Below are 27454 nucleotides of genomic sequence, written 5' to 3' on the forward strand. Positions count from 1 at the left end.
CACCCGCGGGCCGCAGCAGCAGCAGCAGCAGTAACAGCAGTAGCATCAGCAGGAGCCCGGCGTGGGCAAGGGCGGACGTTCGGGGGCTGCGGGGGACTGCGCCAGCCGGCCAGCGCCCCACATCCCCGAGAAGCAGCGAATAAGCCTCGGCGCTCCTCTTGCGATGCCGCTCCCGGGGCTCGCCCCACGACGGCGCCCCCAATTGGCAGCCAGCGGCAGCTTCTTTGGTGTGGGGGGCGCGGGCGCTCCCGACCCCGTCCGCGCGGCGCCCCCCACTGGCCCCCCCGCGATGGTGCTCCTGGTGTCCCAGCCGCCCTCTGTCTGGCTTGCTGGTGCTCAGGACTGCCTGGCTTCTGGCCACGCCTCTGCCCTCCTGGGACCCCGTGTCTCCCAGTCGGCCTGGCCCAGCAGTTTCCTGGAGTCCCTTAACCTCACCTCGGCCGGTTCTTGCACCTCCTCCTCCGGCAGCCCACTTCCATCCCTACCTGGTGAGATGAAGGCCCAACCCCTGGGGCTGGCATCCGGGATTTCCAAGCCGTCCCACCTGCCCTCCAGCCTGGTAATTACGGTGGGGCCTTGCCCCAGGGCACTGAAATTAAGCAGATTAAAATGTTTTCAATAATAATTTTTCAAGAGTGCATAATTTTAAGCACTGTCGCCATTCAGCAAATGCCCTTCCCTTACAGATCCATCTGCTTAGAAAGATGACACAGGTGAGGTTTCCATAAACAGAGAAAGAGGGATAGTAACCATTGGGCCCTTCTGGAGCAGAAGGCCACTTGGTATGTTGGAATTTGGGGAACATTTTGATGGCTCAGTGACACAGATGGATAATACAATTAAAAAGTAGTCTGGGGAAATCCTATGAGAAGCTTTGGTTCAAAGCTGTTGGAAAATTCTAGCCTAATAAAAGATAAGGTGAAAGTTAAATCAAGCCAGGACAGTCTAACATTTGCCAGGTCCTGCTGTCTTGGGAGAGACAATGGGGCTGGCCATTCAGTACTCCAATCTCCTGCAAACCACACCTACTACACTCTGGACCCCAAGGGCAAGGGTAGCTGGCCACTGTGAACCTGAGGCCTACCAGGTCTGAGGGGGTGCCCATGCTACCTTCCACAAGGGTGGCAGAGCTATGCCCTCTCAGTCTGGCTGGCTTGCGCCTGTCCTTCCTCTTCAGAGTATGATGGAGGTGACTAAGGCAGCTCAGGAGCTCAGGGTGCCGTCGCCTCACACAGTCACCTAAGCAGGCACTCTGCCTTGCCCCCCTCCCTGCCCCCCATCATCACCCATCCCTGCCAGGGAGAGAGGAGGAACCAGTCAGTTTCTGTAGACTCCTAGGGTGATATGAGGGCTTGGGAGAGACCCACATGTTCTGGAACCAGGTCCACAAGTGCAGGTCTGGTCATTGTGAGTTTCTTGGGAAGAGGCCAACCCTCACAGTAAGGCCTGAGGGAAAACTGCTGGGTCAGAGACCCAGGAGAGAGTCATGGGGACTTGGGAACTGCTGGAGTGCTGGGATGACTAAGCAGGGAGTGAGATCACAAAGTCCAGCTCCATATTTGGCAGAAGAGGAAACTGTAGCCCAGAGAGGGGAACATGATGAGCACAAGTACAAGGAGGACTATCAGGGAGGCTCCCCTGAGAGGACAGCCAGGCCTCTTGGGGGAGGGGAGGCTTTGAAGGGTCTGGCCATAATCAAGAAGAAAGATGATGACTTCAGTGACACAAAGTTCAAGAGCATCTTCACTGAACAACTGAAAAAACAGTGGCTCTGGGACCCTCCCCCAGAGTACTCTGCCCTGATGTCCTGTGCTCCTCCAGCCTCCACTTCTCCTGAGGACAGACAGAGGGGAGGAAGAAGTGGCCTCCGGGAGGGACTGCCCTGGAAACATCACTCACAGGAGCCACGGGGAGCCCAAGGAAACCAGCAGAATGTAGCCAGTGAGGAAGACCAGGTTCAGGAAGCCTGGCCCGGCCCTACTGACGAACCTCACATCACTGATCTGTTTCTTGATCCAGTCGGTGAAGTGGGAGGTGCTGGTGTAGATGCCCGGGAAGCGATGCCGGCTGCAGCTAAAGCTCCAGTTCAGCACCCCCACCTGAATCCAGGTGTGGTTCACTTGGCAGACAAGGGAACTGCCAGAGTTACCCTGTGGAGGAGAGGAAGGGAGGCATAAAGGAGGCAGCAGGAAGGCCTCCCTGCAAGTCCTGGACAAATAAACTTGCACCTTCCGGGGCCATATCCTTAGCACGAGCTGTGTTAGGCCCGTGCTGTCCCTGATATCAACGCATGGCTATGAACCTGCTCTGTGACATGGAAGCACTGCACTGGAGCCCAAGCTCAGGATCACAATGGGCTCTCTCTGCATTCCCCTGCTAACTCTCTGACCATAAATGCTGGTCCCCTCCTCTGCCTTCTCTTTAAATCGTGGTGGGCCTCCAAGGTGTTACCCTTGACTTTCTTCTTTCCTACAATCCTGCTTACAGAATGAGCCATTTGAAATGCAAACCTGCCCCCTCTCTCTTTGTGCAAAGCAGGTGCATGTATAAGAATAATGTTTACAACAGCATACATCAAAAAGTAGTAGCTGTTATTTCTGCTGATGGTGGGTTTATGATTTTCTTAAAACTTTCTTACATTCTTCTGTATTGTTGAAAAGTTTTATAAATCTGAAAAACAGCTCATGCTCTCCCTCCCTCCCGCCCTCCCTCCCCCACATATATGTATATTTTTTCATGTAGTGTAAACCAAGATTTATAAGACATAATCTAATGAAGAGTGCATAAAACATGTAAAGAAAAAATAATAAAACTATACTTAAGAACACAAAAGAAGACCTACATTAATGTACAGATATACCGTTGTTCTTAGATGAGGCAACTTAAAACAATGTAAAAAAGTCAGTTCTCAACATTTGGCTTCCTACAGTATGGAAGACTAGATCCCCTTTCCCACCTTGCTGAAGATAACTAAACCTGTGAGATTTTAAATGCATGGGTGAGCTAGCAAGAAAATAAAGACTCCTCAGAGTGCAAAACCCAAGGGAGGGCTAAAACACAGAGCCATCAGCAAAGCCCAGAAGATGACTTTTGCCCCAAAGCCATAGGCCAAACCCAGTGAAACTGAGCTTTGGTTTTCACAGCCTCATTCGTGGGTGCAGAAGACGAAAGGCAAAACCCAGGGCCTGCCCAAGGAGGGGAGCCTAAGAGGAAACCTCCTGCAAAAAACTATACCTCCCAGAAAGGACCACACCTTCCGAGTGACGATAAACTAGGAACACCTGCCCTCATGTGAACTTGCAACTTGAATTCACACTGTCTGGGTGGTTAAAAAAAACTTGAGCCAAGAACGTCACTTAAAGAGGTCCTGGGTTGGTTTTATGTCCAGGTATCTGGCAGAAGCAAATATAGATTCTGACTGAAGGAACCCACTTTCAAGCCATGCTTCAGCGAACTCCCACAAAAAAAAACACTCTAAAGAACATGTCCTCTTAAAACATCACCCTGCACACAGGGAAGCTGAGGCACCAAGAGCAAATGCCAGCCAGCAGAAAAAAACCAAAGCAGCATCAGAGCCTTCATGGTTTGAGATTCAGTAATCATCACGTGGAAGCCTCAAAGTTTCTGGTAATGCACTATTTTATAGGCTTGGTGCTGAGGGTATGGGTGTTGGTTGTGTTATTCTTTATTCTCCATACACATTTTATAAATATTCTTTTATCTGTATTCAACAGAGAGTGAAAGAGTCAAAAATTATAACAATGTCAGTTCTCCTTATGTTGACCTCTAAAGTTCAAGCGATTCCAAATAAAATGTCAGCAGGATTTTTTCAGGACCTTGACAATCTGATTCTAGAATTGATATTGAAGGATAATAGTCCATGAATTCTATGACAGGTTTGAGAAAAAAAGAGCAAATTGGAGAGGCTGGGGACTGGAGAAACATCTAAACAGAGTTAGATATATTTCAAAGCTATAATTATAGAAACCACGGTACTAGCATAGAAACTGAAAAATAGACCAATGGGGCAATGGAGAGCCAGCCAGATGCCTGCAGGTGGAGGAAACTTGGCACATGCTCCAGAAAGTGTCATGACTGAGAAAGGAGGTCTCTGCTGTAGATGGTGGAGAAACTGATGGAGAAAAATGAAGTTGGACCCTGCCATAACAAAACTCCAGAGGAAATAAAACTCTAAATGTGAAAAGTGAGAAAGATAAAGCTAATTAAAAATGTAGGGCCATGACTTTATGACTTGGGATGAAGCACATGTTTTAAAATAAGATAAAACCCCACAAACCTGAAGAGGGCAAATGTGTTAGGCTTAATTACATCAAAGTTAAGACCATCTGTTCAATGAAAGACACCAAATCTCATTGAAGATAGATGATGAATTAAGATAGGGCATTTTCTCTGTCTAAAACCAACTAGAGGTCAATTTTAGCCTATCTAAGGAAACCCTGAAAATTAACAAGCAGAGAAAGTGAGTTGAGGAAGACTTGAAGGTTTCCATGTCTAGGCTGACCCAGTTGTCAGCTCCCAGTGTCCAGACCCCCATGCTCCAGAGGAGGGAGATGGAGTAGGGCTTGGCGAAGTTTAAATCAAATTGACTTTTATGTATTAATTTATTTTTTGGTTGCATTGGGTCTTCATTGCTGCTTTCTTTAGTTGCCGTGAGCAGGGGCCACGCTTCGTTGTGGTGCCTGGGCTTCTTATTGAGGTGGCTTCTCTTGTTGCAGAGCACCAGCTCTAGGCGCGTGGGCTTCAGTAGTTGTGGCACGCAGGCTCAGTAGTTTTGGCTCGCATGCTCTAGAGTGCAGGCTCAGTAGTTGTGCACAGACTTAGTTGCTCCGCGGCATGTGGGATCTTCCTGGAGCAGGGCTCAAACCCATGTCCCCTGCATTGGCAGGCGGATTCTTAACCACTGTGCCACCAGGGAAGTTCCAATCAAATTGATTTTTAAATTGAGACTTATAATACGACAAGGTATTTAATAACTGAAAGTAACTGAAAATTATGAGCTCTGCCCAAAATGATGTTTGGAGAAGGGAGGAAGATTTGACACAGGGCATATGGGGGCAATGACTGGAAAGAATAAAACTATTTAATGTGGATTCTCGAACAAATTGAGATTCCTCAACAAACAAATACAGGAGAGGACTGTAGCACAACATCATTTATGCAAAGTAAAATATACATATAGCAACACTACGCATTTTTCAAAGATACAGACTTCTTTAAAGACATGTATTAAACAGATTTCAGTAGGGGCCTTTTGTGGAGAGAGAAAATGGAAGATGAAGGGGAAAATCAAGCCAGTGATAATCAAGCTAGTGATAGAGATATGGTTGACTGGACTCTGGCAATCCAGAGAAAAAGAGAACTCAGAGGGAGAGAGAGAGAAAATAGAAGAGAGAGAGAAAGATCTTGTAAGTGGACATTCTCTTACCACAATGAAATTAAGCCAGAATCCAGTAACAAAATGTGAACCACCCCCATCAAAGAAAAAAAAATTAACTTTCAAAAATGTTAAAGTAAAAAACAGAATTAAAATATACAGTTAGAGTGTAGAAAGATAAGAAGGCCATACATTGCAAAGCCCATGGGATGTGGGCCTGAATTTCACACAGAAGAGTCTTAGTCTAAATACTTTAATACCAAACAAGAGAGAATGAAAATAAATTATTTATTGTCATCATCAATTATTTATCACTGTACATTCAGCTGAAGACACTTGAAAAGGAATTAATAAAGACAAAAAGCAGATGTCATGCATTAGAAAGCAAAAAAATCATAGACTTGAGGAATAAAATCAATAAATTGTACTTAAAAAACAACAACAAAATAAATATCTTGTAAGTCCTACCAAGAAAAACTCAAAGAGAAGGAAAATTCAAATACTTTGTGGTATAAGTAGAAAAGAGACTAGAATCAGACCCAGGGAAAATACACTTTCTAGTATCTGAAGACTATTTATAACTTTCTCTTTATGGATCTAAAATCTGGATGAAATGAATAATTTCTAAGAAAATCCAATAATCATGGACAAAACAACTTAAAGTATTGCTCAAGAACTACCCCTTCAACGGAAAACAGGCCTATGTGGTTTCGCAAGCAACTTCCATCCAGCATTCAAGGAGCAGATAATTTATGTTATTTCAAATGTTCCAGAACATAGACTGTGCTTTCAAGTGAAGCATATTTGTGATTCTATAACTCGACAAAGGGGGTGCCTTCCTCGACACACCTTCGGTGGAGCCCAGCCTCACTGGAGGAAGACAAAACAAAACGCAAAGGCTGCGTGGATGGTGTCTCATAGGCCTGCTGTTCCAGGGCCAGTACCTTTCCTGGGCCACGCACCAGCATTATCCTGTACCTGGCCCAGAGCCCAGCACGGGGTGTCTTGTGGGATGAGCAAATAAATTAAATGTATTCTAAAAAACGATATTATACATCTGAATCCAACGGATGAATGAAACCAAAGCACACCATGACCAGGGAGGGCTAACCCTGGCAGGCAGGGTAAATGGACATGAAGAATCTGTTCATGGAACAGACTCAGCACTCTAGATATGGAGTCCAGTCAACCATATCTCTAACTCACTCTAGCTGAGTTAGAGTGTAGAGTCATCGTGATAGCTGCAGAAAACACATTTTACGAAGCATAGCATTCATTCCTGAAATAAAATGCCACAGTGAAACAAAGGAATGGCTCTCTCCTCGACAGACGATATGCTACGTTAGCAACATGCTTTATGATGAAGTGTGGGAAGGACTTCCAGGAAGGTAAGCAACAAGAAAAAGTAGAGCTACAATTCCAGGTTGCTTTTGGGGAGCAGTACCCAAAATAATGAAAAAAGTAAAAATCATGAAAACGAAAGAGGCAAAATCATCACTAATTGTAGCTCATATGGGCATAAACCTGGAAAGCCCAAGAGAGTGAATTAAAAACTCTTGGATATAATAGAAGGGTTCAGTGAGCTGAACTCCCAGATGTTTTCAACAAGATGAGTCTGGGGGATGGAAATGAGGCAAGTGAAAAGGAAGGCTCTTGTCCTGATAAGGAGGAAGCAGTAGACATTGATTAACTCTAGGTGTTAAGTCAAGTTTAAATACGTGTGTGGAAAATATCTGTAGTAGAATGACGTTGAGATAGGACAAATTTTAAACCACTACAGGGGAAAAGTGGAGTGGAAAAAAAAATCAAACCAATACATAAAGTAGGGGGATAAAAAGAAACATTCTTCTTGGTAAATGAATTAAAGGAAAGCCTCCCAAATGTGTTGAAAAATATAGCACTGAGCATTATACTGTTTATTAAAAGACATACCTAAAACAAGATAACACAGTGTCTCCTGGAAGACAGAGCAATTGTTCTGGAATATGATTCTTGACATTGCAATAAACAAGAGAAAGAAGTAAGAGGCATACATATTGAAAAGTAAGAGACAAATTTACCATTGTTTGCAGATGGTATGTCTCAAAATTAAAGAGAATCCATTATATCCACTATATCTAGGAATTTTGCTTATTACAAAGTAAATACACAAAAAATCAATATATAATACAAAAGGAAAATACACTGAAAAAAACATTTTATATTACAATAGAGATGTAATATAAAATATCTAGGAATAAAGTTAAGAAGCAGCATGCAGTAATTATATGGAGAAAGCTATATAAACTCCTGCTCTAGGGACACAAATAAAATAGAGCAAAATAGAGTCTATTTTCCCAAAATCACCACATGATTTTCCTTTTAGTATTATACTGAGATTGTTCAAAAGAAAATGGGAAAAAAACCCAAACACTTGGAGACTAAACAACATGCTACTAAAAAACCAATGGGTCGGGCTTTCCTGGTGGTTAAGAATCTGCCTGCCAACGTAGGGGACACAGGTTCCAGCCCTGGCTGGGGAAGATCCCACATGCTGCGGAGCAACTAAGCCCATGCGCCACAACTACTGAAGCCCGCATGCCTAGAGCCCGTGCTCCACAACAAGAGAAGCCACTGCAATGAGAACCCCACGCACTGCAATGACGAGTAGCCCCCGCTTGCCACAGCTAGAGAAAGCCCACGCACAGCAACAAAGACCCAATGCAGTAAAAAATAAATTAATTAATTAAAAAAAAAAACACCAATGGGTCAACAATGAAATCAAAGAAAAAATCAGAAAATACCTCGAGACAAAGATTGTTCAATTAGAATGAACATGGGAGAAGAGCAAGGTAAATTCTTTAAAAGAAGAATAATGGATATGGGAACATATGTATATGTATAACTGATTCACTTTGTTATAAAGCAGAAACTAACACACCATTGTAAAGCAATTATACCCCAATAAAGATGTTAAAAAGAAAAAAAAGAAGAAGAATGAAGGAGGACTTGCCTTACCACATACAAAAAGGAATTATAAAGCTACAATAATTTAAAAAGAGTGGTGGCACACGAATGAGACTGCAAAGGGCAGAAATACACAAAAATAAGATGGGAATGTATGATATAATAAAGAGGGCATTTCTAATTCACTGCCGAAAAAAACTATTCAATAAAAATTATTGACATAACCGGCTACATTTGGAGAAAAATAAAACTGGTTTCCTCTCTCACCCTTCTAGATGAATCAAAATTAAAATATTTAAAGAAAAAAATTAAGAACATGTATGAGTAAAGAATTTTATAATCTTAGGGTAGGAAAGATATTTCTAAGCACAGCACAAAAACTACAATCATTAAGGGAAATAACAATAAATATGAACACATGAAAATTTTAATAATTAACTCTATGGGAAGAAATCCACACCAAAAAAAGGTAAATCATGGACAAGTAGCGTAAAATATTGCAAAGCATTTCACAAAGGGTTAAAACTTCCGGTTCCTAAAGTTTTTTTTTTAACTTTTTATTTTGAAATAATTTAAGACTTACAAAAAATATACAAGTATAATATTTTTACCCAGACTCACTAATTTAATGTTTAACCATATTTGTTTTATCTTCTCTCTCTCTCCATAAGTATGTGTGTATGTATACACCTATACTTATGAACCACTTAAAATTAAGTTGAAAAAGACATGATGTTCCTTTACCAATTACCACAGCATATAATATCTACAGTTTTTACAAATCAATAAAAAGAAAAGTAGTTTAACAGAAAAACATGGGCAAAGGACAGGGAAAAGTGTAAATGGTACATTGAACACAAAAGGCATCTTCATTGGAATCCCCTTTGTCCCTTTAAAATGTATTTAAGGGGTGAGTTCTTTCCCTGATCCTGGGTAAAAACTGGGCAGAGTCAGAACGTTTTGCTCACTGTGATTAATGTAAACATAATCAGTATGATTACGCTGTCACATAAACATCTCAGTCCAGAAATCAGAATATCCATAGTCACGCAATAGTCACAAAGCTAGACTTGATTTAAAGTCAAACTTCTCAAAAGATAACTAATTAGGACCTACTGTATAGCACAGGGAACTCTACTCAATATTCTGTAATGGCCTATATGGGAAAAGAATCTAAAAAAGAGTGGAGATATAGATACAGATATATCTGTATCTATATCTATCTATATCTATATCTATATAGATAGATATATCTATCTATATCTATATAGATATAGATAACTGATTCACTTTGCTGTACACCTGAAACCAACACAACATTATAAATCAACCATATTATAATTCAGCCCCATTTACTTCATCACTCCCCTCCTTTGGGGCAAAAGCCCCAGTGCAGCAAGAAGGAAAAACACACACTTAAAAGGAACAGAGCTGGCTCAAGCCCGACCTCAGAGTTTCTGCTCTAGCAATGTGGGAGCAGGCTCCACCCCTGACAGGACAGCCACAGCCAGGGAGCAGAGAGGAAGTCCCACCTCACACCCTGTGCAGGCTGTAGCTCCTCCATCACCAGCCACACCCTCTATCAAAGTGATAGTGGCAAAAAAAAAAAAAAAAAAAAAAAGTGATAGTGGCCAGCACACCATAAGGAAAGACGTGGCTGGCATCTGCATCAAATCCGGCCCTCACACCAAAGACACTGGGCACACACAGTCTATGTAGGGACACTCCCACATAAAAACACCACTTCAAGACCACAATAGATAACTGTTTCACCTAAATTCACAGAAACACAGAAAGTTAAGTAAAATGAAAAGAAAGAGGAACTACTCCCAGCTGAAAGAGAAAAAGAAAATCCTTGAAAAACCAAATAATGAAACAGATAATCAGTCTACCAGACGCTGACTTCAAAAAGTTGCTAATACCCACATGCCATAACTACCGAAGCCCACATGCCTAGAGCCTGTGCTCAGCAACAAAAGAAGCCACCGCAATAAGAATCCTGTGCACCGCAACGAAGAGTAGCCCCTGCTCACTGCAACTAGAGAAAGCCCACGTGCAGCAACGAATACCCAATGCAGCCAAAAATAAATAAATAAAACAAATAAATTTATTTTAAAAAAAAAGAGGGGCTTCCCTGATAGTGCAGTGGTTGAGAGTCCGCCTGCCGATGCAGGGGACGTGGGTTCGTGCCCCGGTCCAGGAAGATCCCACATGCCATGGAGTGGCTGGGCCCGTGAGCCATGGCCACTGAGCCTGTGCGTCCGGAGCCTGTGCTCCACAACGGGAGAGGCCACAACAGTGAGAGGCCCACGTACTGCAAAAAATAATAATAATAAATAATAAATAAATTAAAAAAATTTTTTAAAAGGGGGAAATTAAAAAAAAAAAGTTGCTAATAAAAATGCTAAGTGGGGCTTCCCTGGTGGCGCAGTGGTTGAGAGTCTGCCTGCCGATGCAGGGGACATGGGTTCATGCCCCAGTCTGGGAAGATCCCACATGCCATGGAGTGGCTAGGCCCGTAAGCCATGGCCGCTGAGCCTGCGTGTCTGGAGCCTGTGTTCCGCAACGGGAGAGGCTACAACAGTGAGAGGCCCGCGTACCGCAAAAAAAAAAAAAAAAAGTGCTAAGTGAATTAAGAAAGAGTATCAATATAAACACAGATGCTTTTTAACAAGGAACTAGAAACTATAAAGACCTAATCAAAAGTAGATAATTCAATTTCTGAGATAAAAAGCACTCTAGAAGCAATGAATAGCCAACTAAATAACAAAGAAGAACACATAAGAGATCTGGAAGATAGAATGATGGAAATAACCCAATCAGAACAGCAGACAGACAGACAAATGGAAAAAAAAAAAAGAAAGCAAAATATGAGATCTATGGGATAATATAAAATGTGCCAACATATGCATAGTAAGGGTTCTGGAAGGAGAAGGGAGAGAGAAGGGGATTGAAAATGTATTTGAAGAAATTATGACTGAAAACTTCCTAAGCCTAAAGGAGGAAACAGACATCAAGGTACAGAAAGAACAGAGGATCCCAAACAAGATGAATCCAAACAGGCTCACACCAAGACATATCATAGTTAAAATGTCAAAAGTTAAAGATAAAGAGAGGCTCCTAAAAGCAGCAAGAGAAAAACAGAGTCATGTACAAGGGAACCCCCATAAAGATATCAACTGATTTCTCCACAAAAACTTTGCAGACCAGAAGGGAGTGACATGATATACTCAAACTCATGAAAAGGAAAAACCTGAAACCTAGGATAGTCTACCCAACAAGATTATAATTTAGAACAGAAAGAGAGAGAAATAATTTCTCAGACAAGCAAAACTAAAAGAATTCTGCAATACCAAACCTACTCTAAAAGAAATGTTGAAGGATATTCTCTAAATGGAAAAGAAGAAAGAATCTGTCCGAAAGGGAAAATCCCAACAGGAAAAACAAATATATAGTAAGGATTGAAGATAACTTAAGTAAGCCAGTACATAGAATAAAAAAACAAAAAATATTGTAAAAGCAACTATAACTACAATAAACAGTAAAGGGATAAGCATGAAGATATAAAACGTGACATCAAAAACACAAAATCTGGAGGAGGGGAGTAAAAAATGTAGATCTTTTAGAATGTATTTGAACTTGAATGACTTCAGTTTAAAGCAAATAGATATAATTATTGGTCAATATATATAAACCCCATGGTAACCACAAATCAAAAACCTACCTATTGTAGGTTCTGTATACACAAAAACCAAAAAGAAAGGACCTCAAGAATACTATGAAAGAAAATAATCAAACCACAATGGGAAAAACAAAAAAAAGAGGAAAGGAAAAAATAAGAACTACAAAAACACTGGAAAACAAGGAATAAAATGGCAATAAGTACATACCTGTCAATAATTACTTTAAATGTCAATGGACTAAATCCTCTGATCAAAAGACATAGGGTGACTGATTGGATACAAACAAAACAAAACAAGACCCTTCATTATGCTGCCTACAAGGGACTCACTTCAGGGCAAAAGACACACACAGACTGAAAGTGAGGGGATAGAAAAAGATATTTCATGCAAATGTAAATGACAAGAAGGTAGGGGTAGCAATACTCATATTAGACAAAATAGACATTAAAACAAAGACCATAATGAAAGACAAAGAAGCATATTATATAATGATAAAAGGATCAATACAAGAAGAGGATATTATACTTGTTAATATATACACTCAATACAGGAGCAACTAAATATATAAAGCAAATACTAACAGACATAAAGGGAGAAATTAACAATAATACAATAATAGTAGGAGACTTTAACACCCTGCTGACCTCAATGGACAGATCATCCAGAAAGAAAAACAGTAAGGCAACAGAGTTCATAAGTGACACCAAACACCAGTTGGACTTAATTGATATCTGTAGGACACTACATCCAAAAAAGAAAAAAAAAAAGTAGAATACACACTCTTTTCAAGTGGGCATGAAATATTCTCCAGGTTAGATCACACACTAGGTCACAAAACCAGCCTCAACAAATTTAACAGGATAGAAATTACATCAAGCATGTTTCTGACCACAATGATGTAAAACTAGGAATTAACTACAGAAAGAAAAATAGGAAAAGAACAAACACGTGGAGACTAAACAACATGCTACTAAAAAACCAATGGGTCAATGATGAAATCAACAAGGAAATCAGAAAATACCTCAAGACAAATGAAAATGAAAACACAACTTTCCAAAATCTTCAGGATGTAGCAAAAGAGTTCTAAGAGGGAAGTTTATAGTGATACAGGCCTTCCTCAAGAAAAAAAGAAAAATCTCAAATAAACAACCTAACCTACCACCTAAAAGAATTAGGAAAAAAAAACAAAGAAAGCCCAAAGTCGGCAGAAGGAAGGAAATCATAAAGACCAGAAAGGAAATAAGTAAAATAGAGAGTTAAAAGATATATATATATAAAAGAATGATGAAACCAAGAGCTGGCTTTTTGAAAAGATAAACGAAATTGATAAACCTTTATCCAGGCTCACGAAGAAGAAAAGAGGACCCAAATAAACAAAATAAGAAAGAAAGAGGAGAAATAACAACCAATATCACAGAGATACAAAAAATCATAAGAGAATACTATGAGCAGTTATATGCTAACAAATTGGACAATACCGAGGAAATGGACAAATTTCTAGAAACATATAGCCTGCCAAGACTGAGTCAAGAAGAAACAGACAATTTGAACAGACTGGTCACTACAAGTGAAATAGAATCTGTAAAACAAATAAACAAACAAACAAACAAAAAAACTCCCTGCAAACAAAAGTCCAGGTCTGGACAGCTTCACTGGGGAATTCTACCAAGCATAGGAAGAACAGGTTACACCTATCCTCAAACTATTCCAAAAACTTGAAGAGGAGAGGACACTCCCAAATTCATTCTATGAGGCCACCATTACCCTGATACCAAAGCCAGAAAAAGACACTACCAAAAAAGAAAATTACAGGCCAATATCTTTGATGAATATAGATGCAAACATCCTCAATAAAATATTAGCAAACTGAATCCAACAATACATAAAAAGGATCATACACCATGATCAACTTGGATTTATTCCAGGGTCCCATGGATGGTTTAACATACACAAATCAATCAATATGATACACCACATTAACAAAAAGAAAGACAAAAACCACATGATCATCTCAGTGGACACAGAAAAAGCCTTTGATAAAATTCAACATCCATTCATGATAAAAACCCTCATCAAAGTGGGTATCTCAACAACATATGGGAACATACCTCAACATAATAAAGTCCATTTATAACAAACCCAGGGCCAACATAATATTCAACAGTGAAAAGCTGAAAGCCTTCCTCCTAGATTCAGAAACAAGACAAGGATACCCACTCTTGTCACTGCTATTTAACATAGTATTGGAAGTCCTAGCCACAGCAATCAGACAAGGAAAATAAATAAAAGGTATCCAAATTGAAAGGGGAGAGGTAAAACTGTCACCTTTGCAGATGACATGATACTCTATATAGAGAACCCTAAAGTTTCCATACAAAACTATTAGAACTAATAAATGAATTCAGTAACTTTGCAGGATACAAGTTTAATATACAGAAATTTGTTGCATTTTTATACTCTAATAATGAAATACCTGAAAGAGAAAGTTTTAAAAAATCCTGTTTAAAATAGTGTCAAAAACAAACAAACAAACAAACAAAAAAACTAGGGTTAATCTTAACCAAGGAGGTGAAAGACCTATACACTAAGACCTATAAAACATTAATGAAGGAAACTGAAGAAGACTAAAAGAAATGCAAAGATATCCTGTGCTATTAGATTTCAAAATTAATATTATTAAGATGGCCATACTATTCAAAGCAATCTACAGATTTAATGCACTCCCTATAAAAATACCCAGGAGGGCTTCCCTGGTGGCGCAGTGGTTGAGAGTCCACCTGCCGATGCAGGGGACACGGGTTTGTGCCTCGGTCTGGGAAGATCCCACATGCCGCGGAGCGGCTAGGCCCGTAAGCCATGGACACTGGGCCTGTGCGTCTGGAGCCTGTGCTCCACAACGGGAGAGGCCACAACAGTGAGAGGCCTGCGTACCGCAAAAAGCAAACAAACAAACAAACAAAAAACCCAGGAAATTTTTCACAGAACTAGGATAAATAATCCTAAAACTTATATGGAACCACAAAAGATATCAAATTGCCAAAGCAATCCTGAGAAAAAAGAACAAAACTGGAGATATAACTCTCCCAGACTTCAGACTATACTACAAAGCTACAGTAATCAAAACAGCATGGTATTGGCACAAAAATGGACACAGAGATCAATGGAACAGAAATAGAGCCCAGAGAGAAACCCACAAACCTACAGTCAATCTATGACAAAGGAGGCAAGAATATACAATGGAGACAACACATTCTCTTCAACAAGTGGTACTTAGAAAACTTGACAGCCACATGTAAAACAATGACGTTAGAACATTCCCTCACATCATATATAAGAATAAATTCAAAATGACTTAAAGACCTAAATGTAAGACATGAAACCATAAAACTCCTAGAAGAGAACATAGGTGAAACACTCTTTGACATAAATCAGAGCAATTTTATTCTTGGATCAGTCTCCTAAGGCAAAAGAAATAAAAGCAAAAATAAACAAATGGAACCTTATTAAACTTAAAAACTTTTACACAGCAAAGGAAACCTTGACAAAACAAAAAGACAACCTATGGAATGGGAGAAAATATTTGCAAATGATGTGACTGACAAAGGGTTAATATCCAAAATATACAAAGAGCTCATACAACTCAATATCACAAAAACAAATAATTCAATCAAAATGGGCAGAAGACCTGACTAGGCATTTTTCCAAAGAAGACAGGCACACGAAGAGATGTTCAACATTGCTAATTATTAGAGAAACACAAATCAAAACCACAATGAGGTATCACCTCACACCTGTCAGCAAGGCTATCATCAAAAAATCTACGAATAGCTGGCGGCGGGGTCGAGGTGAGGTGTTGGCAGTAGAAAGGGGTTCGGGTGCGGGGGGCGGGGGAAAGCGGAGAGATGGCCCGCGCCGGCTGCAGGGCCAGATGAGAAGCGGTCGCGCTGCGGGTGTAGGAGAGAGGAGGGTGCCCCGGCGCCACGAGAGTATGACGGGGGTGTACAAGCTGGTGTGGCGGGTGCTGCACGCTCTGCTCTGCCTGCACCGCATGCTCACCTCCTGGCTCCGTGTTTGGTCCGGCACCTGGAGCTGGATCTGGTGGCGCTGCCGTCGGCCCGCCTCCACCGCTGTCCTAGCGCCGCTCGGCTTCACGCTCCCCAAGCTCCTGGCTGTCGGCAGGAAAGGCAGGAACCGGAGTCACCACCGGCAACCACGTTGGGGGCCGACCCCGGCCGCCGCCCATCCGCGGCTACGCTGGCGCGCGGACGGCAGTTCCCTGGAGAAACTGCCTGTGCACATGGGCCTGGTGATCACCGAGGAGGAGCAGGAGCCCAGCTTCTCGGACATCGCAAGCCTCGTGGTGTGGTGTATGGCCGTGGGCGTTTCTTACATTAGCTTCTACGACCACCAAGGTATTCTCAAAAGAAATAATTCCAGATTGATGGATGAAATTTTAAAACAACAGCAGGAACTCCTGGGCTTAGATTGTTCCAAATACTCACCAGAGTTTGCAAATAGTAATGACAAAGATGATCAAGTTTTAAATTGCCAATCGGCAGTGAAGGTGCTGTCCCCAGAAGATGGAATAGTAGATATTGTGAGAGCTGCTCAAGACTTCTGCCAGTTAGTAGCTCAGCAGCAAAAGAAATGCACAGATTTGGATGTAGATATGTTAGACAGTTTACTTAGTTCAAATGGTTTCCCTGATCCTGATTTAGTATTGAAGTTTGGTCCTGTGGACAGCACACTAGGCTTTCTTCCCTGGCACATCAGGTTGACTGAAATTGTCTCTTTGCCTTCCCACCTGAACATCAGTTATGAGGACTTTTTCTCTGCCCTTTGTCAATATGCAGCCTGTGAACAGCGTCAGGGAAAGTAGCGATCCCTGGTTGTGTAATTTGATTTCAGGCTTTTGGAGAAAAGGACTCAAGTGACTCTGATGTTTACAAAGCACCTATGAAACCCTGTACACACCTAGTTCATAATCCTCATAATTTATCAACAAACACAAAAAAGTGTCTTACTTGAGAGTAAGAGTACATGTGTGAGTGTGTATGTGTGCGCGTGTGCATGTGCATGCGTGTGTGGAAATAAACTTATAAATGGGGGAAGTATTGGAGGAGGAAATATGTGGACTTGCACCTTTGAGCAAATAGCAGTGATGTTTTAGGAGCTGAAATTTCAGATTTACAGGCTTCAGCCCCAACTACTTCCCTTTTTTGTGGGGAGAGAAAGGGGTAATTAAAGCTGTTTTGTTGTTGTTTGGGGGGGGGAGGGGAATAACTTTTGTTCAGTCTTTCCAAGTGACCAAACTTTAATTTTTAAGAATAGTATACTGATGTATTAAACGGAAGCATTCTGAGTTTGAGGGATCTCCAGAGGAATGGAGTTCTGTGTTGTTCACACGTTAAAAGTTTGCTCACCTTTGGAGCAAAGGGAATACCTATTTTCAGACATCCGTCCATTTTCATCTCTTCGTTATTGTCAAACAGTGTGACTTGAAAATGTCGCTCTGTTGTCTGTGTTCTGGGTTGTGAAGATCACTTGAAAAAGAACTCTTACAACACTGAAATGCAGAATTAAAAAAAATTTAAATATTGTACGAGGCAGTCATAAAAGGTGAAAAGGTTGTAATCTTAAAAGTAAAGGTGAAACTTTCCTGAATAAGGAAAGAAAGTTTTGATCTCCTTTTCTGTTTGGTGGGCAGTGGGCTAGATAGTACCCAAAGCTGGTTTTAAAAATTTCCATTAACTGTGTTTATTTAAATAAGCATTTGAGGGAAATTACCGAGGCAGCTCTTTTCCTCAAAAGTAACCTGTTCCTCTTTGGAATAGCACATTTAGGACCATGTTAGTACCCAGGATTTTTACTTAATAAATCCTGACGGTGACTTTGCGTAAAAATATGATCTTTAAGTAAGACTGAGGCCTGTGTAGGTAATAAAACATTACCAAAGTCTACAAAGTAATTTAATTTTGCATGTTCTCTTTCATGGCAGAGAACAGCACTGGTTCTGTTACTTTTTAAATGAAGAAATGATTTTTTGATAGGTGTTTAGTTTTTCTTCCCTCACTGCTGATACTCAGACAGAAACCATTATTCTTTATATTTGATGGGCTGTTTTCAGAAGAATCTTATTAACAAGTGCACAATAGTTATCCAAAATTGTATGTTTAGAATGGAGTAGTTTAAAAACTAGGGCTCAGACTCTGAAAAATAGCAAAGAAGACTGGATTTGGAAAGCAAGGTCTGGAATTGCTTGCCAAATTCTGAGGCTACGAAGAATAAATGTTTTGACTTTGGATACCAAAACCTCATTTATGATTTTAAAAAACAGTTGAAATAAAATGATTATAAACTAAAAAAAAAAAAAATCTACGAATAACAAATGTTAGAGAGGATGTAGAGAAAAGGGAACCCTTTACACTGTTGGTCGGAATGTAAATTGGTGCAGCCATTACGGAAAACAGTATGGAAGTTCCTTAAGAAACTAAAAGTAGAGCTACCATATAATCCAGTAATTCCACTCCTGGGTATATACTTGGAAAAAACAAAAACACTAATTTAAAAATATACATGCATCCCCAATATTCATAGCAGCACTGTTTACAATAGCCAAGACATGGAAGCAACCCAAGTGCCCATCCACAGACAATTGGCTTAAGAAGATGTGAGATATATATAACAATGGAATATAACTCAGTCATAAAAAGAATGAAATACTGCCATCTGCAACATGGATGAACCTAGAGAATATTATGCTTAGTGAAATAAGTCAGATAAAGACAAATACTGCATGATATCACTTATATGTGGAATCTAAAAAATAATACAAATGAATGTATACGCAAAACAGAAACAGAGTCACGGATATAGAAAACAATCTTGTGGTTACCAAAGGGAAGAGGGAAGCAGGGAGGGACAAATTAGGGGTATGGGATTGACAGATACAAACTACTATTCAACATATATAAAATAGATAGGCAACAAGGATATATTGTAGAGCACAGAGAATTATACTGATTATCCTGTAATAACCTATAATGGAATATAATCTGCAAAAACACTGAATCACTACGCTATACACCTGAAACTAACAAAATAAATCAACTATACTTCAATTTTAAAAACCACAAGAAATACATGTCTTAAAAATGAAAAAAAATTTTTTGAAGGTGTCCAACTCAAGAAATTATCCCCTGTGTATACAGAAATTTGATTTATGAGAGAAGTGGTGACAGCCAGTACAGGAAATGGTTTTTTCAGCGAACGACGCTGGGACAACTGGTAGTCCATACACAAAATAAATAAAAATAGACCCCTAAATTACACCGTTCACAAAATGAATGCACATGGATTCAAGACCCAAATGTGGAAACCAAAATTCCCAAACTTTTAGGAAAAAGAAAACATAGGAAAATGTCCTTATAACCTCAGGAAAATGAAGGATTTCTTAAATAAGCATAAACCAAAAAGGAAAAAAAAGATATGTTTGATTGAAATAAAATCTAAATTGCTATCACAACATTATGTCAACTATACTCCAATAAAAATTTGTTTTAAAAAATCTAAATTGCTGTTGAGCAAAGGAGAGTATATACAAGATCAAAAAGAAAGAAAATATTTGGAATATACACAATGAACATAAAATCAGTATCCCAAACATAAAAATATAATAAAAAGAAAATGGCAAACAATAGAAAAATGTGTAAACTATCTGAACAAGTGATTCACAGAAAAAGAATTATGAATGGTGAATAAACATATGAAAGGATGCACAGTTGCATTAGTAACTGGGACAGGCACATGCAACCGCAAAGGGATACTATTTCTCTAGTTCTCATCCTCAGAATGGAAAACATTTTACAGTCTGACCAATACCAAAAGTTGACAAGGATATGGAACAATGGAATTCTCAAACACTGCTGTAAGAATATAGATTAGGGGCTTCCCTCGTGGCGCAGTGGTTGGGAGTCCGCCTGCCGATGCAGGGGACATGGGTTCGTGCCCCGGTCCAGGAAGATCCTACATGCCGTGGAGCGGCTGGGCCCGTGAGCCATGGCCGCTGGGCCTGAGCATCCGGAGCCTGTGCTCCGCAACGGGAGAGGCCACAACAGTGAGAGGCCCGCGCACCGCAAAAAAAAAAAAAAAAAAAAAGAATATAGATTAATACAATCACTTTGGAAAACAATTTGGCAATGACTATTAAAGATAAAAGTATGCACAGCCTATGACCCATCAGTTCCTTGCAGGATGCACCATATTGAGAAATTCTGGAACATGTAAATAGGGAGATGTGTGTAAGAATATTCAGAGCAGCAGAGTATGCGATATGAAAAAATTAGAAGCTACCTCAATGTTTATAAACAAGAGAATGAATAAACTGTGGAATATTCACAAAAGAGAATATTGTAGATAGAGCTGTTAATTAATGAATTACAGAGGCATGTATCAATATGGATAAATCTCAAAAACAATGTTGACTAGAAGATGCAAGAAGCAGAAGCTTGCTTACAGAATGATGCCATTTATGCTAAACTCGTTCCGCCAGCATCTGGCCCAGATCTGGGCATGTGACTGATGTTCAGAAGTGCTCAAATAACCTGAGAAGTACTGCCATTATTAACCATAATTGTGGAGAGGAGTGAAAAGTATTTTCACCCTTATTTTACCTATTGGGAAACTGAAGCCCAGGGAAAGGAGATTTTCATAAGGTCTCCCAGTGCCATGTGGAAAGGAATGTATGACCACTGAAAGTCGTCTTCTCGCCCGGGTCTAGACACTGTGCACCTGACAGGTGTCCATGCCCCACTGTAAGATGGCACAAATCATGTCATTCCCTATTAACTTTTTCTGGCCCTTCAAGAAGAGGAACTTGTACTGTTTGTTGATTGCAGATCTTGTTGTTTACAATCTTGACAGCCACCTCCTGAAGACTGTAGGAGGGCTGTGGGGTCTCTGAAGAGAGAGAGATCCTGCCTCGTCATCCCTTCAGCTCTTTGGCACATCTCCATCTTGGAGCTATCCAGATTCGTAATGTGGGAGGCAGGGTCATTTCCTGGGATAGTGATGTATAAAGGCCCCAAACCACAATCTGACTTTTGAAAAAGCCCGAGCTCATTAAAAAGTCTCCCGAGGGGCTCAGACCAACATCCAAGCACTGAATGAAGCCAAGGAGAGATTACCCCAGTAATTCACGTTCCATGAGGGTGAATGGTTGGGCACTGCTCCATGGCTACCTGCCAATGTGGCAAGACCCTAGAGCCCAGAGTGAGCCACCCGTTGGAGGGCAGGACCCCACAAAGGCTCCTCAATTCTAGGACCTCAGAATGACACCAACAAGGGACAGGAATTATTGGTGTTCAAGGTAACAAGTGTTTACAATGGCCACCCAATGCCTAGGTACCCCCCTGAGACCACAGCCCTTGTGCCACCTGCAGACAGGAAATCCCATTAATAGCCAAAGATTAATTTCCTTCCAGGGGGCAAGGTGAGAGCTTGACATTGGAGTTAACTTAACTTTGGGAACTGAGGTCCATACACGCCATGAGTGTCTTTTACACCAGGGTACTGTGTATATCCTCCTATCAACAGAGTTCAGGACAATGTGCAGCACATGTAGGTGCTCAGGAAATATTTGCTGATGGAATGAATGAGTGAATAAAGGAATGGATGGAGGAGCCCATGGTGGAGTTATGTTCTGAAGAGGCAGGTGTCTTGGGACCTCGGCCTGCCTCCACTTACCTCGAGTATATGTTTGTCCCCACCCGATCATCCAGCACATGGATCCAAGAGATGGCTTGAGTTTAGGGTTAGGTAGACAGGCTGGATGAGGGGGGACCAGGAGACAGAGTCCCTGAGCTTCAGGAGGGCAATATCCTGGGACATGAGGCTGGTGAAATCCTCATGAATCACGATGTGAGTGACTGAGAGTTCGGTGCCATTTTCTGAGAGGCATTGAATTCCCATCTTCACGGAGTATGATCTGGGGTCCTTGGATCTGCAGGGTCACGGGTAGGAGGCAGATCACCAGCAGTGAGGTCAAACATGGAATGGTTGGAGAGACACAGGCTGAGCACAGGGCTACCCAGCCAAGCCCCTACTCCCGGATCCCCAGATTCAGCAGGGCCTCTCAGGCCAGAAAGCAAAGCCCCTGAGACTGGAGGGCCACCCTGACTGAACTCTGAAAGCAGTGCACAGCTGTAAGGACCCACTGGTGGCGGATGAGGGAGCCACTGCAGTTGTTCGCGCCCAGGAATAGGATGCTCACCTGCCATGGCCATTTGCCCGCCTCTACTAGCTTCCCCTTCACATTCTTGCAGGAGATGTTAGTCTGACCACAGGCCTGGAACCAGGACCCTTAGAAAAAAGGTAGAGAGGGGGCCATGACAGCCCCATGCAGACTCTCAGGCAGCAAAGGGCAGCCCTCAGACTTCCAGCCGTCACAAGCAGCCACTGCCACATGCACATGTGGGGAGGGGCTTTTCTCACCACCCCCAAAGCGGCAACCAAAGGCCCAGAGGCAGCAGGAGCCCCATGTTATAAAGACAGCCTCCAAACAACGGGGACCAGACAACCCCTCCAGGGCTTCTTACAATCCGTCAGCCCAGGATTCATCCCTTCTCCCTTGTTTACACAAGTGAAGGAGAAGAGAGAATCATCAGAGCGGTGAGTGTCAGTAAGCGCTAAGTGATGGGGCACAATGAGCAGGGCTGCTAGTCAGTTGTAGCCAGAAAGCAATGGACAGTGATGTCACATTGTACAACTCCAGGGCATCCCTCCATAGACCACCAGCCCTGGAGGTGCGCTCTCTGCGACCATACCAGGAAATGAGTAGAGATGCTTATCAATTTCCTCCTTGCCCCTCACTGGCCCCAACAGCAGGAATGGGAGCAGTGGGGGCTGCATTGAAACGGATAGGAGATTGAGATTCTGAACTGGACCACCTTGGACTGGTATTTAATAACTGAACATCACTGAGGACAGGAAAGGGAGAAATTCTACAGCAAAGGTTGGAGACCAAGACTAAAGACAAATTAAAAGGTTCCTTATGTATAGCCTGCTGTAAAGTTTGGGCTGCCCAAGAAGTTGCCCCAGGCAGTCATGGACCTCCTCATACAGGCAAAGTTGGACATGTATTTACACTGTCTCAAGCAGACGTGGCTCCAGAAAGTGTTCCCTTCAGCAGTTCAGTGTGCAGTGCCAACCAGAGCTTCAGGGACTCAGCAGCAGCAAGCAAGGCTCGTCCTTGCCTGGGAACAGGGCGGGGGGCGAAGGGGGGCGGCAGGGGCGCGTTCCGTGGTGGTGGTGGAGAGGGTACAACAACCAACAGACCAGGCTAATAATCTATTGCAACTCATACACATTAGCAGAAACATCTACTGGGCTCTGCCTCATAGCAGTCCCTCAGAGGGTCCCAAACCATTGATGTTTGGTCTTGTTCCACCACGTCCCAGGGCTCCTGGTACTGCTATCAGATGTGGATGGCTGGTCCCCTTGCCACACACTCCCATGGCTGGTCACCTTTACCCTCAACCAGTGGCTCCCCCCAGGGATCCACAGGCACCTGCACAAGCCCCAACATCTCCATGGAGTTTCGTCTGCCTTGCCCTCTCATTGCTCCATTCTTGCCCATGTTTCTGTCCAATGGCTTGCTGTCTTATATTCTGTCTCCCCCAAGGGGGAGCCACATTTCCAGCCCTTCTCATATACTGTGGTGGGTTTATGGCTACCTTGTTTCAGATTACAGCCTGCTCCAATGGAGACTTTGGTAGGAAAGAGAGGGGCTTCCAAAGCCTTGCCCTTGCCTCTCTCACAAAGCTTAGGCCCTGGAGACCCAGGGTCCCACAGAATGAACTTTGCTACTTAAAAAGTGACAGCTCTGGGCTTCCCTGGTGGCGCAGTGGTTGAGAATCTGCCTGCTAATGCAGGGGACACGGGTTCGAGCCCTGGTCTGGGAAGATCCCACATGCCGCGGAGCAACTTGGCCCGTGAGCCACAACTACTGGGCCTGGGCGTCTGGAGCCTGTGCTCCGTAACAAGAGAGGCCGCAATAGTGAGAGGCCCGCGCACCGCGATGAAGAGTGGCCCCCGCTTGCCGCAACTAGAGAAAGCCCTCGCACAGAAACGAAGACCCAACACAGCCAAAAATAAATAAATTAAATTAAATTAAATTTAAAAAAAGTGACAGCTCCAAGAGGTAGGGTTGGGCTTTGCTTCTGTGCTCCACACCCTCAGTGGGTTCCTCAGTTTCAGAGAACAGTACTCCTCACAACTCACGTCCAGGACAACGCTGACTCTGATCTCCTTCCCCCAAACCTTATACAAGATGTGCAGGATTCAGCCTGGAGATGCCAGCACCAAGAACAGCAGCTGAATCTGGAGGGAGCCATGATGGATTAATTTGGGGGCATGAGGTGTTGCGGATCAATCTTGTCATAGACACAGTGATACCATTCCATATATGGGGGACACTCAGTGGCTCAAACAGATTCCACTGCGGACCACCTCTACCCCTTCTTGGAGTTCGAGTCCAAGCGTTCCCACTCACAAGCTGTATTCCGATGTCACCCCGTGCACTCACATGTGGCAATGGGAATGTGTGTCTTGGCTCATGACCTCCGTGCCTACAAGGTCCCAGACCCTCACCCCCACATCATCACAGGCACAGCAGTTAGCTACAAGGAGCAGTGCACATCCTCACCACCCCCAGACGTCACAGATGCCTGAGGACAGCACAGAGTAGGAGAGCACTCATTCACTCACTCACTCACTCAAGGAACTGGTCTGGGAAGGGGAGTCACACAGTGAAGGAAAAGGACAAATTCCCTAAGGTGGGGAACACATTCCTACTAACAGATGCCACGCCAGCCAATTTTCTGCCAAGGGGCAGAATGGACAGCTGGCAGGTGACCTGAACCAGGGCTGCCACCACAAGATTACATGTGGTCAGTTAGGGTGGGAGCCCAGAGACCTTGTCACATGGGGTCCCACACTTTTTACCCCCAAAGAGTCTGCTGAAAACTGGTATTGAATACTGGCACCACAAGCACTTAGTTCTCTGGGCCTCAGGTTCCTATTGTGAAATGTGGATATTGGTAAAGCCCACTTCAGGGGGTGTTGAGATATAAGCCATGTGAATGATACCTTATGTGGGATGAGCAGTCACCCACATATCACATCATCCTCATCACAAGTCCCAGTTCTCTGAGATTGTGCCTCCCAAATCCGTTCCATGGATATTACTTTGTTTCCATTTTTAATAAGGCTCTTTCCTCATGTTCATGGTCACTGGCAAACAGGAACTGCCTCGACACTGTCTGGGTCCCCAGGTTTGGCACACCGTGCAGTCTGACGAGGAGATGCCCATCAGGAACAAATGGAGGCCGTGCAGGCATGAGGACAGTTGATATAGGCACCCAGGCAAACAAAGCCCTCCTGCCTCTCTCCCATGCTCCCAAAGCCCTACCTTCAACATAGAGATTATTCTCAGCGCTGGCAGAAGGAAATGGAGATGCGAGGCCCTGAAGATCTCCCTGCCCACGTGCCACGGCAAGCAACTGCACGGCCCTCACTGGTCCTCATTATGGGACTTGGAGGCAGGGTGGGGCAGGGCATCTCTATTGTGTGAGAATTCTAGAACTCATGGTTTGTTTATGCAGGGCAGCAGGGAGTGAGCCTCCGCCCCAGGGTTGGGGGCTCACCCAGCTGGGGCAGCAGCAGGAGGCTAAGTAGACAATGTGGTCTGGGTCATGGCCTGCCAGAGCCATGATGTGATGCTGCTGCCAGTCACCTCTCTGGAATGGTGCTGCTGATGCCTTGCCCTGAGCCTGTGACAGCACGTGCTGTCTGGCCCGAGACACTGCCTCCTGGGCTCAGCCTTGGCCTTGACGGGCCCCCTGTATCCCTAAGTCTGTGATAGCGCCAGGTATCTGGCTTGTGACAGTGCCTAGTGCCTGGCCTGTGAGGCACTCCCAGTGCCCAGTTCAAGTTCCTTTATGAAGCCCTTCTCATGGCTCCCCTGGAGGTATGGAAACTGAGGCTCTGAGAGGGGGACGGCTAGTTCCTTGCTGTGACTGATTGAGCTGGAACTGAAGTTTTCCTTTTTCCCACTCTGCATTTTTAAGAGAACAGCTCATGGGTAGAGGCCAGGTGTTTTGGGCCTGGGAGGTGAGTTCCTGAGAGGAAGCAGCTTGCAAGCCTGGGTCTTCATGAATCAGCAGAATAAATGACATTTTGGGACCCCTCCCCACCACTCCACTGAAGTCCCCGCCCCAAGAATCCCCTGAGGGACTGTCCATGAGGACGGCTCACTCCTGCTCCACCCCGTTGCCAGTGTGGTCAAGATCATGGGTAATGAGATTGCTGCTCCTTACACTGCTAGAGGAGATGGACTGGGGCCAGCACTGTGGAAAACTTTGGAATCATTTAGCAGAGCAGAAAATGTGCCTACCTCACAACCTGCAGTTCCACTCCTGGTTGTGAGCCCTAGAAACATCATACACGTATGCAGGAGGAAAGACACATGAGACTGTTGGCAGCAGCACTGTTGGGTAGAGCCCCAACTAGAAACTACCCAGCTGCCATCAAAGGCAGGATGAATGCACGGAATACTCAAGCAATGAGAACAGACCACTACATGTAGTGACATGGGAATCTCATAAAACATATTGCTGAGTGAAAGAATTCAGACACCAAATGGTACATATTGCATGAAATTCAAAAACAGGCAACACAAACTATTTTTAGGGATACATGGTAGAAAATCAGATTTCCTACAATCAGATTTCCTCTGGGGGAAAGAGGGAGAGGAGAAAGAGGGAGGGAGAGAGAGAAGAAAGAAAATCCAGAGAAGCAAAACTCTCTCTACTCTTCTGCCTTTGTGGAAAGTAATGCTTTGCGGGGGAATGATGAACCAATAAAACCAAGATAATTGAATAAAGACCAAGCATATCCGTTATCACTGCCAATGTGAATACAAAGAAAAACCTCTACTTTTACAAGTCAGAGATTCTTATATTGGGTAGAAAAAAATCTACTCACATGCTACTCAATAGAGACTCACCTAAAACAAAGTGATATGAAGCAGTTGAAAGTAAAAGATGGGCAAAAATATATTAAGTATATGTAAGCAAAAATAGAAATGACAATATTAATCTCTAGAGATGTAATTCAGGACAAAAGCTTTAAACAGAAAAATAAAATTACTTTCTGTTGAAAAAAAAAAAGATAAAAATTATAATGACTATGTAACATTAAAGCTGTTCATCAGTAACAGCATCAAACAGTGATACACGAGAAATGGAAAAACCTCACTTGCAGTGGGAGAGTCTTCTCCAGCTTCGTCTATCTTTGAGGGATTGAACATCTATAAAAATCAACTGCACACTAGACTACTAAGAAAACCACAATAATTTCCCTATAAGTGGAA

The 27454-nt window shown here is 42.8% G+C and overlaps 1 protein-coding gene and 1 pseudogene across 1 annotated transcript; one reads left to right on the forward strand and one right to left on the reverse strand.

Moving 5' to 3' along the window:
* Positions 1–609: 609 nt before the first annotated feature.
* Positions 610–25793, reverse strand: LOC149748265 (putative serine protease 46). Its single transcript, XM_089919879.1, is given in 8 exon segments — positions 610–2150; positions 20815–20907; positions 20909–20982; positions 21769–21849; positions 21852–22026; positions 22208–22383; positions 25493–25583; positions 25728–25793. Coding segments are annotated over 8 exon segments (1011 nt in total). The 3' UTR covers positions 610–1895.
* Positions 15602–17085, forward strand: LOC111174464 (dehydrodolichyl diphosphate synthase complex subunit NUS1 pseudogene; annotated as a pseudogene).
* Positions 25794–27454: the final 1661 nt, after the last annotated feature.

Source organism: Delphinapterus leucas, chromosome 10, assembly GCF_059928025.1.
Source record: "Delphinapterus leucas isolate spDelLeu-1000000601 "Yukka" chromosome 10, BTC_Dleu_Yukka2, whole genome shotgun sequence".
NCBI classification, from domain to species: Eukaryota; Metazoa; Chordata; class Mammalia; order Artiodactyla; family Monodontidae; genus Delphinapterus; species Delphinapterus leucas.